Below are 12,392 nucleotides of genomic sequence, written 5' to 3'. Positions count from 1 at the left end.
GGAGCAGCAGCTAAGCCTTAGCCTCGTGCAACTGGAGAATATTCAGATTTTTAGACAGAGACCTGGGATTTGAATCCTGTCACCGTGGCTCATGATCCTGGTGACTTGGGCTGGTCACTTCTCTCTCTGGGCCTCCGTTTCCTCTGCCAAAGGTGGTCAGGGATCTCTTCTGCATGGGGGTGTTTTGGGGTTTAGGGCCCATGTCAGGAAAGCACCCTGCTTTGCCAGGCGTGTTGGCAGGTGCTCGGTAAATGGTCATTGTTACTCATTCCCCCCCAGTTCTGAGCTCTCAGCAGGACGGGGCCTCCCAGCAGAGCTTCGTGCTGTGGGTGGGGTGGGGCCACCACAGGAGCCCTGCAGCTGGGCTGGCCACAACCCGTGACAGGAGTCACGAAACAGATCTGCTCAGCGTGCACTGAAGGCGAAGTGCTCTGTCAGTGCTGGCTGAAGGGTGACCTCCCTGGTCAGGCTCGCTGGTGGGTCTCAGGAGGGCAGGCCATAGAGGAGGCCTTGCTGAGAATGTGGCCTTGGAACTCAGGGAGGGAGGGCAGCCGGGGGAGAGCAGCGGACAGAGGCGGTCCGGTCTGGGGAGGGCCCGGAGCATGGCTGTGACTGGAGCGGGAGGGGGAGGGGCAGGCACGGTGAGTCAGGCTGCCTGTGTGAGTCAAGCGGGAAAGTGTGGACTTTGGCTTGTACGCTCCGGGAAACGTGGCAAGGTTCAGCTTTTACTGCTGGCTGCCTCGGGTGTTGTGATGATTACCCGTGTTTTATAGAGGAGAACACTGAGGCTCAGAGAGGTTAAGCCGCTTGCCTGAGGTCACACAGCTGGAAAGCGTCAGGGCCAAGGTCCCCAGCGACCTGATCAGATTTGGGTTTGGGGAAGGGCGTAAGAAGCACCGGCCCGCAGAGCTGGACTATGGGGATGCTGGATACAGAGGACAGGCAGAGCAGGATCAGGGCCCTGAGGCAGCTTGGCCAGGCCTTAGTCCAGGCCCCTGCCCCCACTTTTGCCCTCCGGCAGCAGGCCCAGTACGACATTGTTTCTCCCTGTGCAGGACGTGCTTCTGGGGGAAGGGGCGGAGGCGCCTCCCTTCCTGCCTGCCTCCCTTCCTTCAGCTCGGCCGCAGCAGGGGTCCTGGCTGCTGTCCAGGGGGCACTGGGGCAGGAGGTTCTCGCCCAGCTGGGCCCCAGGATCCCAGGGGCCACCTCTTCAGTTCCTGGGGAGGAGGGAGAAGGGCGGGGAGGTGGTGGCAGGGATGGTGGATGGAGAGAGAAAGATGTGCATGGATGTTGGGGAGGGAGCGGGAAGCCTGGACTGGTACGCGGGTTGCTGGCAGCGTGCATGCGTGCGTCCCCGCAGGTGGAACCGCACGGAAGCACGGTGGGGAAGAACAGACATTGGAGCTCTGTCGCCTGCTACAGAGGGATATTGGGCAAGTCACGAAATTTCCCATGGCCTCGGTTTCCGGCTCTGTAAAATGGGGCTGTCGTGGGGTTCCAGGGTCCCCATTAGAGTGTTTGGAACAGTGTCTGGCTCAGAGCGGTAATGGTAGCTCTCTGCCAGTGTGATGACTGCGGCTGCTCAGTTCCCACAGGAGCCCTGCAGGGCTGGTGTGCTTAGCCCCATTATACAGTGACAACAATGAGGCCCAGGGAGTCAGGAATTTGTCCCGGGGCCACTTGGTTGTGGAGTTGGGGATTCCGTAGTACCTTCCGGCTAAGCTACTTTCACCTCATGCTCATGGTCTGTGCACACTGTCTGCTGGGCCTTTGCAGCCTCTGTCTCCCCTGCCCTTCTGGGCTCCTAGGGCCTAGGGGCAGGGCAGGGGATGCTGGACAGTGGGTGTGCTGGGGCAGGCTGGAGGCTGGTTGGACAGCCAGGCAGGAGATAGGGAGGAAGACCCAGAGAGTGTAAGTGGGTGCTGAGGGGGGCGAGTGTGGGGCGAGGGTCGCTGAGCAGGTGTCAGGGTGGGTCTCCCTGGCAGCCCCCCGCCCCCACCCACACTGGTCATATGGACACTGAGTCTCTGGCACTGTCTGCCCTTGCCAAGAGAGATTATTGCCCCACTCCACCACCCACTGGCTGGGAAACCCTTGTCAAGTTATAACTTCCCCATGCCTCAGTTTCCCTCTTCTCTCACATGGGGGCTCACAGATGGTTCCCATGGGGCCGTCGGGAGGGTTAAATGAGGTAATTTTTGTGACAGGCTTGAGTCTGAGCTTCATAGGTCTCTGGCCTGGAGCAGAGCAGTCGCGTGCCCTGCCCAGCGGTCTTCCCACAGTGCACTGGGGTGGGGGAGCACTTATCCAGGCGACTTGGCCCATCGCTGCTCAGAGTGGGCAGAGTGAAAGACTGGCCCCGTTTCCCCCTGTGACCCAACTCCTGACTAGGCACTGGGGGAAGAGGCTGGGAGATGGGGACCCCGTCCTTCCCACCACTCACAGGCAGGGTTGGGGTCAGTCAGATTGTGTTGCTAGAGACTCAGGAGTCCAGAGGTTGGACCAGGCAGCCCCCCGCCCCAGGCACTTGTCTGCTGAGGCCTGGTGGTGAGAGGGACCCAATTGGACTTGGCCCCAGGGAGCCCCCAGGTGGACTCTCCCCTCTTCCCCAGGGGGGCCATGGAGGCCGAGAGAAGTCTCTCGGTCCTTCAGGGAGTTGGGCAAGGGTGTCCTGAAGGAGGCGGTGCCTGAGCCAGGTTGGTGGGAAGAGCGTGAAAACCTGGGGTTTCAGGGATTGCAGGCTTGGGGTGGGGGTGGTTTGCCTGGGCAGGGGGTGGGGGGCGAGCAGGTGGGACCGGGAAGGGCTGAGTGCAGGCTGCTGGCTGGGCTCTTGACTGGAGAAGCTGTGATGCTCGGTTGTCTGTGGGTCTGGAACAGGTGCGGAAAGTGGGGGCCACAACAGATGCCCAAGGTTTTTTTTATTAAAGGTTTTATTTATTTATTTGACAGAGAGAGAGACAGCCAGTGAGAGAGGGAACACAAGCAGGGGGAGTGGGAGAGGAAGAAGCAGGCTCCCAGCGGAGCAGGGAGCCCAATGCGGGCCTCAATCCCAGGATCCCGGGATCACACCCTGGGCCGAAGGCAGACGCTTAACGACTGAGCCACCCAGGTGCCCCCCCTTTTTTAAAGATTTTATTCATTCATTTGAGAGAGACAGAGAGAGAGCACAAGATGGGGGAGGGTCGGAGGGAGAGGCAGAGTCCCCACTGAGCAGGGAGCCCGATGAGGGACTCTATCCTGGGACTCCAGGATCACGACCTAAGTCGAAGGCAGCTGCTCAACCAACTGAGCCACCCAGGCTCCCAGATGTCCAAGTTTTATTGGGCACTCAGTGTTCCCCGGCTGCGTTCTAAGAGCGCTCCACGTTTAATTCATTGAGTCCCATGATGAGGTGGGTGGATGCTGCTGGGGTCGCTGAGGACCAGAGGCTACGCAGCCGGGCCATCTGGCCCCAGAGTCCCTGCTGCTGCCACTTTCCTCAGACTCTGGTGACGGCACCCCACCGCGGCAGACACCCAGTACACACGCCCGAAAAGGATCGCAAGACGGGCATTGGATTTACCTGAAGCGCGGCTGGCTTACATCTATTCCATTCCCATCAGAAACAGCGCTGGCCATGACCTTGTGAATTTCACGAGCCTCTTGGGGCCGGGCCTGCAGCTGGACGTTTCCTGCAGCCCTCTGGTTTCCACTCTACCCGCATTATCTTTACATTTGTCCAACCGTCACACCCGCGGTGGGAGACGGTGCCATCACTGGCCTGGCTTTATGGATGCGGTGACAGAATCAAGCAGCCAGCTCACTCGTCCAGATCTGGGGCCCAGTTAATGCTGGGTGTGGAGCGGGACTGTGTTTCTCCAGCTGTGGGTCAGCCTAGCCAGGCCCAGCCTCCGGCCTCCCATCTCTGGCTGGGCTACATCAATAGCAGCCAGGACAGTCCTGGGGCCGAAGGAGCCCGTGAAGGAACCGCCGATGCCTCTGGCCCCCATGTCCACCCGCAGCCCGTTGGGTTTGGCTCTCTAAGGGAGTAGGAGCCGAGAAAGGCTTCGGGGGTCAAAGTTCCCCGCTCTGCATGGGTGCTAATTGGGTTAAAGTCCTTGTAGCCTCACTCACCCCATGCTGGCAGCAGGGGGCAGTGTGGCTGCATGGGCTGCATTTGTGGGGGGAGGATGGGGAGGCAGGGGACACCCTGGCCTCTCCTCTTCCCTGATGCTCTGGCCAGGGAGGGGGGAAGGGGAGGAGGGTCAGGAAAGGGAATTCCAGGCAGTTGTCTCAGAGCTGGCCACTGGGCCTTGGCAGTTCTCTCCAGGGGCAGGAAGGGTGCTGCTATGATGGGGATCTGGGTGACTCTTTGTCTTCTGTCAGTGGTTGCCACTGCCCACAGGGGGAAGGCCAGACGCCTTCATTCTGTGCCCTCCGCAGGCTGGTTCCAGCTAGCCTTTTCTGGGAGCTGTTTCCCATGATGTTAAATTAGTTAATTAGGACAGGGAGCTTAGCATGGCGTCTGGCACATGGGGAGCTCTCAGTAAGTGTTCGCTACTGCTATTATTACTGTTGTTACTGAACCCTTCCCCACATCCTGTATTCTGTCCTCCACGCCTCTGCCCCTGCCAGCCCTTCAGCGTGGAACACCACCTCCTCTCTGTCTATCCCCGAAGCGCCTCTCTTCTCCGGCACGGTGTAGCCCTGTGGCCTCTTCCTCTGGGAAGCTGCTCCCCTCTGTGCTCCCACGGCCGGCTGTAACCATCTCTGGTCTGTGTTGTGTTCTAATGGTGACCTTCCTCCCTCAACTGTGAGCATAACAAGCTTTTATTAGTCATCTGCTGTGTGCCAGACACTGTGTTTGGTGCTAGGGACCCGGAGCTGAGCATGATAGCAGGCTGGTTCCCAGGGGGGTTTTCGTGGCCAGGTGCAGATGGTGGCGGTCCTGCGGGAAAAGCTATGCCTTACCATATGCAGGGGTCTGGGAGGGAGAGGTCGCTTAGGAACTGAGCTTTGCAGGATGAATGGAATTTACCAGGCAGAGAAGAGGGTGAAGGGCGTTCCAGCGGTGCGGCAGGTGCAGTGGCCCCGGGGGTGGGAGTCATGGCACACTTGGGGATTGCTGTGATGGTTCTCCCAAGAAGGTTGAACTGAGTGGAAATACTGAACTCTAATTCCCCTCTCCCTTCTCTCTTCTCAGGTCCCTGGCCATCCGGGTGTCTTGCCGGAGCCCCCCGGGGGGCCCTGAGTCCCAGGACAAGGGCCCAGATGGCCTGTCGTTCCTTGGGGACAGCTGGTCCGGGGCTGTCGTGCGGAGGGTGCTCTCTGGACCAGGGTCTGCCAGGGTGGAGTCCAGAGAGGTGAGATCCCGCCCCTCTGAGTTGGGGGTGGAGCCAAAGGGTTAGCTGGGGCTGGAGCCCTCTGATTGGTGGAACTGGGTCACTGGGCAGAGTTTCTGGGGGTTGACCAAAGCAGAGGCAGGCTCAGAGATGACATGGGGGTTGCCCTACCTCAACCAGCCGTAAATTAAATCTGATTGGGCAGGGGCTAGGAGGTGGGGCAAACGGACCCACCTGGACAGATCTCCACCCTTAAACATTGGCGAGAGACCAGAATGTGCCAGCCTGGGTAGGGAGTCCTGTTGATGGGAGAAGGGTCTGATTGGCTAAGCATCCTGGGAGGTGGGGGCATCTGAATTATGGGACATGTCATCCCCACCCCAGCCTTCCTCCAGCTCCCGGGGAACTCTGGGAAGCTCACTTCTTTCCCTGACTGCCCGGGTTTTCCCCTAGCCAAGGGCTGAAGCTGCTGGCCTGGAGGGGGCAGGCCTGGAAGGTGAGGTCCAGCAGAGAACCTTGCCCTGGAATCAGGTGTCCACGCTCCCCTTCCTGATGGACTTCAAGGGTAAGTCTGGTCTGGGGTGGGGAGGACCTGGAAAGTCTGGGTCCTAGAAGGATGGATCTGAGAGCCCAAGAGAGGGCTTGTTCAGCCCATTATGTAGGTGGGACAACCAAGGCACAAGGGGTGGGGGGAGAGACACTTTGCTACCTGACTCTTGGCAGTGCCCTTCCCTCCCGCACTGCTGTCCCCTTGCTAGTTGCCCATCTCCTCTTCAGTAAGGAGCTTACCATGAAAGGAGCACTAGACAGGAGTCCAGAGACCTGGGTTCAAGTCCTGGTTCTGTTCCTAGTGGGCTTGGTGGCTTTGAGCAGGGCCTTGCCCTCTCTGGGCCTCAGACTCTGACTGAGACAGGGAAGGTAGGGTTTGGACAGCTCAGGCCTTGAAATGGGCGTGTCTGTGGCCTGAGGCTGTTCCCTGACTTTATCCTCCTCTTGCCCTCCCTGCTGCCCCTGCCGTGCTCACGTTCAGCCTCTCAGTCCTTCCACGAAGCCCTAGATGCCTGGACAAGGGGGCTGAGCACCGAGCCCTTCTATATTCGAGCCAACCTCACCCTGCCCGAGCGAGCAGACCCTCATGCCCTGTGTGTGAAAGCCCAGGAGATCCTGCGTCTGGTGGACCCAGCATACAAGCGGCGGCAGGAGTGGTTCTGCACCCGGGTCGACCCCCTGACGCTGCGGGACCTGGACCGGGGCACTGTGCCCAATTACCAGAGGTGATGTGGACCCTGGAGTCTGGGGACAGGTCCCACAGGGAGCCAGGACCGGGCTGGGAGACTTTTTCCCTCTTCCTGCAAACCCCTCGCAATCCTCTGGGACGGGATGAGGGGGTGGGAGGGGAGGGGCTCCCTTTCTCCCTACACATGCATGATGCGTTGTGCCCGCCACCTCTACCCCACAGAGCCCAGCAGCTCCTGGAAGTTCAGGAGAAAGGCTTGCCCTCCAGCCGCCACCGAGGGTCCCGGAGTAATGTAAGCGGTGCCAGGCCGGCTGGCAAGGGCCTGGGGCAAGGGGCTGCCAGGGGTGGGCTCCCAGAGGGAGAGGTGGGTTTCCATTCTCTGATAGCCCTGCAGTGGGTGGGGAGGCCCCACCTCGCTCCTTCCCCTGGATGTGTTTGGTGGTCTGCTGCACGCCGGGCAAACGGAGCAACGGTGGGGCTCACTGGCCAGGGGCGGTGAGAGGATTAAAGGAGGTAGCGGGTGCCCGGTGCTCAGAAGCTGGCCCGGCCACCGGAAGCACTTGACAGAGAAGCCGTCACACCCTGTATCCAGTCCCCGGATGGGGCTGGGCTGGGGGAGCCTCCCCGCATCCACACGGGCAGAGTGAGGCTCAGAGAAGTAAAAATTACTCAAGAGGCCGCAGTGGTTGAGCGGCTGAGAACTCAGGCTCTGGAGCCGGCTTGCCTGGGCCGAGTCCCAGCTCTGCCACATGCCGGCCGCGTCCCCTTGGACCAGCACCTGTCTGTGAAAGGGAGGGAGCTACGCTGCCTGCCTCACAGGCTTCAGTGAGCTCATGACATCTGGGGCTTAGCGAGTGTCTGTCCCATTATAGCCAGTTGACATCTGGAGGTGCTGGTGTGATTGGCGCCGTCATTACTGGTGTTCTTGTTCTTCTTACACAACGTCACATTGCTAATTCATTGGAAGAGGCCTCAGAGTTTGTCTCTTATGTGACATTAGCTTCCTCGGGTCCCTGGGCCTCGGCTTCCCCATCTGTAGAGTCGGGGGGTAGACCTCAGGTGCCTCTAGCTCTAACTGGTCCTGACAAGCTTGCTTCCCTGGGCCCATAGGGATGGTTGCCCTTACCTGCCTATGCTGGGCTGGGCTGGGTGGGGGCAGGAGATGGCCTGGTGGGAAAGGGTCTCTCCTGCTGACCCCAAGCCCTTCCACAGAGCCCGAACAGCAGGGGCAGCCTGGCCTCCTCTGCTGGGGGTCCCATCCATCCTCTCCTCCCTGAGGGTGGGCTGGAGCTGGCTCTCAGGGGCTCTTCTTTCTCTGTCCCCTCCCCAGCTGAAGAAGCGAGCCCTGGACCAACTCCGGCTGGTGAAGCCCAAACACGGGGGAAGCCCCGCGGGGGATTCTTCAGAGCCGCTGCTGCTGGAGCACTGCTCAGGTGGGCGCGCCGTGGCCGAGGCTTATCCCCTGGCAGCTCACGGTGTCGCGAGTGGCATGTCTGGGGAGCCTGGGGGCTGGTGGTCCCTTTGACTCCTCTAGTGGGGAGCAGGGCGTCCAGAGGCCTGAGAGGCTCCCCGTGGGGGGAGATGGGCCACCAGGGTGAAGAGAGCCAGTTGGAGGAGGCACGTGTGTGCAAGTGTGATTGTGGGTCTGTATGGCTTTGGGGCACACATGAGCACGGCTCTGTTCTTGTCACGCAGAGCGGGTGTAGCTGTGTGTCTCACACATGTGTGCAGGCAGGTGCCACGAAGACCCCAGAGTGGGTTTCTGGAGGCACTAGGGCAGGCCTGGGGTCAGATCAGGGAGAAGGGCTTGGGGGAGCCCAGATGAGGGAGTAGCCATTCCGAGAGGCAAGAAGATGGTGGTTCGGGAAGGCTTCCTGGAAGGGGATTGTTTGAGGTAGGGTTTTCAGGGATGAAGAGGAGTTTGTTCCAGGCACAAGGCACAGCCGTGCAAAGGCACTGAGGTTTGGCTGCGTGTGATATATGTGCAGGCCATTGAGTACAGCAAGTGCGTGTCAGACACCAGCTCTGTCACGACCTGTGCTTGGTCCAGGGGCCACCATGACACCTCCCCTTGGAGCGTACTGCCTAGTGGAGGCGGGGGGGTGTGTGCAGCTGCCTGCCAGTCAGCTAGTCCTGCCTGTGAACGTGATCACAAAGTATGGCATGTGTCCTGGAGGAGACCCGGGTGCCTTGGGGCTCATGCCGGAGGCCCTGCACGGCTGGGGAGCCGGGAAGGTATAACCTGGGCTCCGAAGGGAGAGTTGGGGTTCTGTGGGCCAGGAGATGCTGGGGTGCGGCTAGGCCCCCCCACGTCGTGCAGAGACCCTGTGATTGGAGACAGTTGATCCACGTGTTGGGGCACGGGACTCGCCGCCTCTCTAGGCACTGGCAGGGCTGGGTCACCCGTGTGGAGGATGTGGCCTTCTTCCCGAGGGTCATGGGAAGTCACCGGCAGATTGAAACCAGGGGAGTTATGCGATCTGACTTTCATTTGAAAGCCTGTCTGTGGCTGCTGAGAGGAGAATAGTCTGGGGCAGGCAAGGGTGAGGAGGGGTTTGGGGCACGAGGCTACTGTCAGCCAGGAGGGGGCAGCTCGGCCTCGCGTGTGTGTGTGTGTGTGTGTGTGTGTGTGTGTGTGTGTGTATGCGCATGCGTGCGCGCGCACACGCAGGAGAAGCAACAGCAGGACTTAGGAAGGGAAAAGAGATGGGGGCTTGAGAAGAGGTGATGGGGTTTTGAGTATCGAGGGGGCTGGCCACCTTCAGAAGGAGGAGCTGGGGACCCCGCCTGCATCCTCATCTCCTCTGTACCCCACCCGCCCGCAGAGCCCGAGCGAAGCCTCAAACCCTACAGCCTGGTGCGGCCCCTGCTTGTGTCCGCTCTGCGGCCCGTGGTGCTCCTGCCCGAGTGCCTGGCACCCCGGCTCATCCGCAACCTGCTCGACCTGCCCAACTCCCGGCTGGACTTCCAAGTGTGCCCGGCGGGTGAGCCTGAGCCCAGGGAGGGGGGGTGCGGAGGGCTGCCGGGCACCCCGGGGCGGCCAGGCCCACTGGCCCTTCCTCCCTGCCTCTCGTTGCCTCGCAGAAAGCCTGTCTGGGGAGGAGCAGTGCTCATCCTCAGCACCCGGAGCCCCCAAGGCGCAGCCCGCTACGCCTGGGCTGGGCAGGAGGCTCCGCGCCATCCAGGAGTCTGTCGGGAAGGTAGGTGCTGGGGGCGGGGGGCTGCCTCTCCGGGCCGGGGGGCTAGAGTCTGAGTGCAGGCCAGTGCTGCTCACGTGCAAAGGCGCTGGGCAAGTCCCTGCCCTTCCATGGGCCTGTTTCCTCACCTGCGAATGGGAGGGCTGGGCCAGCCAAACGTGGGTCACCTTGGAGGGGTTTGTGTCTCAGGGCTGGCTAGGNGGGGGGGGGGGGGGGGGGGGGGGGGGGGGGGGGGGGGGGGAGGCGCGGTGGCGGCGGGGTTTGCTCCGTCCTCTCGATGGCGAGGCTCAGGTCCAGAGCGGGGATGTGACTTACTTCCCCAGGCCTCCCGCCTTCCCTTGCGGCTCTTTCCTTGTTGCCCAGGCCCTTCTGGAGGGGGATGCAAGCCCCCATGGGGGGCTGTGCCATGGGGCCCGGTGGCGGGGGGCAGGGAGGTTCGTGTCTTTGGGCCGGAGTAAAATGTAGCCTTGGTCTCCTGAGAAGAAGCACTGCCTGCTGGAGCTGGGCACACGGGGCGTGCGGGAGCTGGTCCAGAACGAGATCTACCCCATTGTCATCCACGTGGAGGTGACAGAGAAGAACGTCCGGGAAGTCAGGTGAGGAAGGGCGGGGGTGGGTGGGACCGGCCTTTCCTCCCCTTTGGACATCTCTGTCTCTTTGCCATCTGTCTCTTTTGGGCTCTCTGCATCTATGTGTCCTGACTCTGGCTCTCCGTATCCTGGCGCGTCTCTGTGTGTCCCTGTTCGTGCCCATCCCCTCCTCTGACCACTGCCTGCCCACTCTCTCTCGGCAGGGGTCTGCTGGGCCGGCCCGGCTGCCGGGACTCGGAGCTGCTGCGGCAGTGCCACCGCTCCGAGCAGGTGCTCTGGGGGCTGCCCTGCTCCTGGGTGCAGGTGCCGGCGCATGCGTGGGGCCACTCGGAGGAGCTGGCCAAGGTGGTGCGCGGCCGCATCCTGCAGGAGCAGGCCCGCCTCGTGTGGGTGGAGCGCAGCAGTGGTGGGGGCGGCGGCGGCAGCAGCGAGGCCTGAGGGGCCCCCTCTGATGCCTGCGGCCTCCTCACACACCTACGAAGCCACTGACGGGGACCCCGGTGTCTGCAGGGGAGCTGGGTCCTCCCCATCCTGAGCCTTCCTAGACCCTTGGACTCCCAGACATGGGGCCCCCAGCTCTGGGTTCTCCCCGGAGCGAATTTCCAGGAGCCCTCGGGGCGGAGCTCCCACCGCCCCTGTACTTGCTGCTCTGGGCCTTCTGTGCCCCGCCCCCCGCCCCGTGTCTCCGTGATTCTGCTCGTGGGCCTCACGCACATGTCTGTGTCCTTGTCCTTCTTGCCCCCCCAGGAGCATCTGAGCGCTCACTCCTGTGCTCTGGTTTACACACCCAGGTTCTCACAGCAGGCACATGAGGTCTCCTGGGTTCTCATTCCCTTCTGTTGAAGGAACCCCGAGCCCGGCCCGCATGCCCCTCCCCCCCAGCCCGTTAACATTTCTTGTGTATACCTCCCCGTGTGGGCACCGTGGCTTCCCTGGCCCAGCGTGCCCCTCGCGTCTTCTCGTCACGTCTGTATCTGTGGTTCTCTCCTGTGTAAATGTCATGCCCCGCCCCATGACACTTGGGCTCTAACACTCGTGTGTTGCCGGGGAGCGCACCGAGGACCATGTTCTCACAGCGCCATCTTCCTGCAGTGACCCACCTCTCAGAGGGACAGCGGGGAGAAGGCTGGCTGCTCCGTCACCAGAATGTATGGCTCGTTGATTTTTAACGGGCCTTTTTCACTCAGAATCTGCACATTATGGAACATTAAACAGTTTGTCATAGAAGCTGGTGGCCTTTTGCTTGCTTGCCTCCCTGGCCCAGGGCCCCCTCTCCACTTCCTCCACTTGTCCCCACCCCCAGATCAGACTGATACCACCTCTCAGGCCCCCGCTTGCCCATGGGAAGGGTCAGATTTCGTTCCTGACTCATCCCAGAGCCGCCGGCCATCTGTGCTGGCATCACCTTACCTGCCCCGAATGACCAAAAAAGGGCCCCACAGACAGGCCACCTCCACACTCAGCCCCGCCTGCGTCTGATCCTCAAAGGAGTGTCCCCTGGAGAGGGGACACTGAGGCTAGCAGGGTATGGTCTTGGCTTAAGGAGCTCAGCTGCTGAGTCCAGGAGACCAAGAGCAAACCCTCTGCGCACAATCAGGGCGTGAGACCGATCCACCAGTGAGAGGACGGTCCGGGCGGGATTACTACAGGGACTACTGCTTCCGCTTAGGGTCTGGGATTCCTTCAAGAAGTATTTATTGGACCTATGTGCCTAAGTGCTGTCCTTGGTCAACCTAGGACTGCCTTCTGTCACAGTGATGAACTTGGGTCAGCATCTGGAGGTTTGGGGGGAGTGGGTTACTAGGTGGAGGGAATCCCCAGAGCGAAGTCTCAGAAAATGGGTTGAATTTGGCCACCTGGGGAGTGGTAGGAAATGAGGCTGGGAAGTCCCAAGTTCAGGGGTGGGGGCTGCCTATATCTTAGTGTCTTTTGAGGTCTGGGTGAGACTCCATCTCCAGGAAGCCTGCTTGATTCTGCCAGGCCTTGGGACTTCTCAGCCATGCCATGGGCTGCCTTGTGGCAGGATGGTGGGTCTCTGAAGGTGGCT

At 61.2% G+C, this 12,392-nt stretch overlaps 1 protein-coding gene across 4 annotated transcripts in view; it reads left to right on the top strand.

The window, feature by feature from the left end:
- Positions 1-12,123, top strand: part of CARD10 (caspase recruitment domain family member 10) — a 25,908-nt gene extending 13,785 nt beyond the window's left edge. Inside the window, exons 12-20 of one of the 4 annotated variants that reach the window (XM_034643471.1) lie at positions 5,183-5,342; positions 5,775-5,886; positions 6,352-6,595; positions 6,781-6,850; positions 7,889-7,991; positions 9,384-9,542; positions 9,643-9,758; positions 10,236-10,351; positions 11,438-12,123. In XM_034643471.1, coding sequence (XP_034499362.1) covers positions 5,183-5,342; positions 5,775-5,886; positions 6,352-6,595; positions 6,781-6,850; positions 7,889-7,991; positions 9,384-9,542; positions 9,643-9,758; positions 10,236-10,351; positions 11,438-11,507 — 1,150 coding nt within the window. In that variant the 3' untranslated portion in view covers positions 11,508-12,123. Of the gene's footprint in view, positions 1-5,182; positions 5,343-5,774; positions 5,887-6,351; positions 6,596-6,780; positions 6,851-7,888; positions 7,992-9,383; positions 9,543-9,642; positions 9,759-10,235; positions 10,352-10,548; positions 11,233-11,437 lie in introns of those variants that run through there. The other 3 variants (XM_034643472.1, XM_002914566.4, XM_034643470.1) reach the window with 3 other exon arrangements.
- Positions 12,124-12,392: the final 269 nt, after the last annotated feature.

Source organism: Ailuropoda melanoleuca, chromosome 15 (assembly GCF_002007445.2).
Source record: "Ailuropoda melanoleuca isolate Jingjing chromosome 15, ASM200744v2, whole genome shotgun sequence".
Classification (NCBI taxonomy): domain Eukaryota; kingdom Metazoa; phylum Chordata; class Mammalia; order Carnivora; family Ursidae; genus Ailuropoda; species Ailuropoda melanoleuca.
This window is presented reverse-complemented; position numbering and strand designations above follow the sequence as displayed.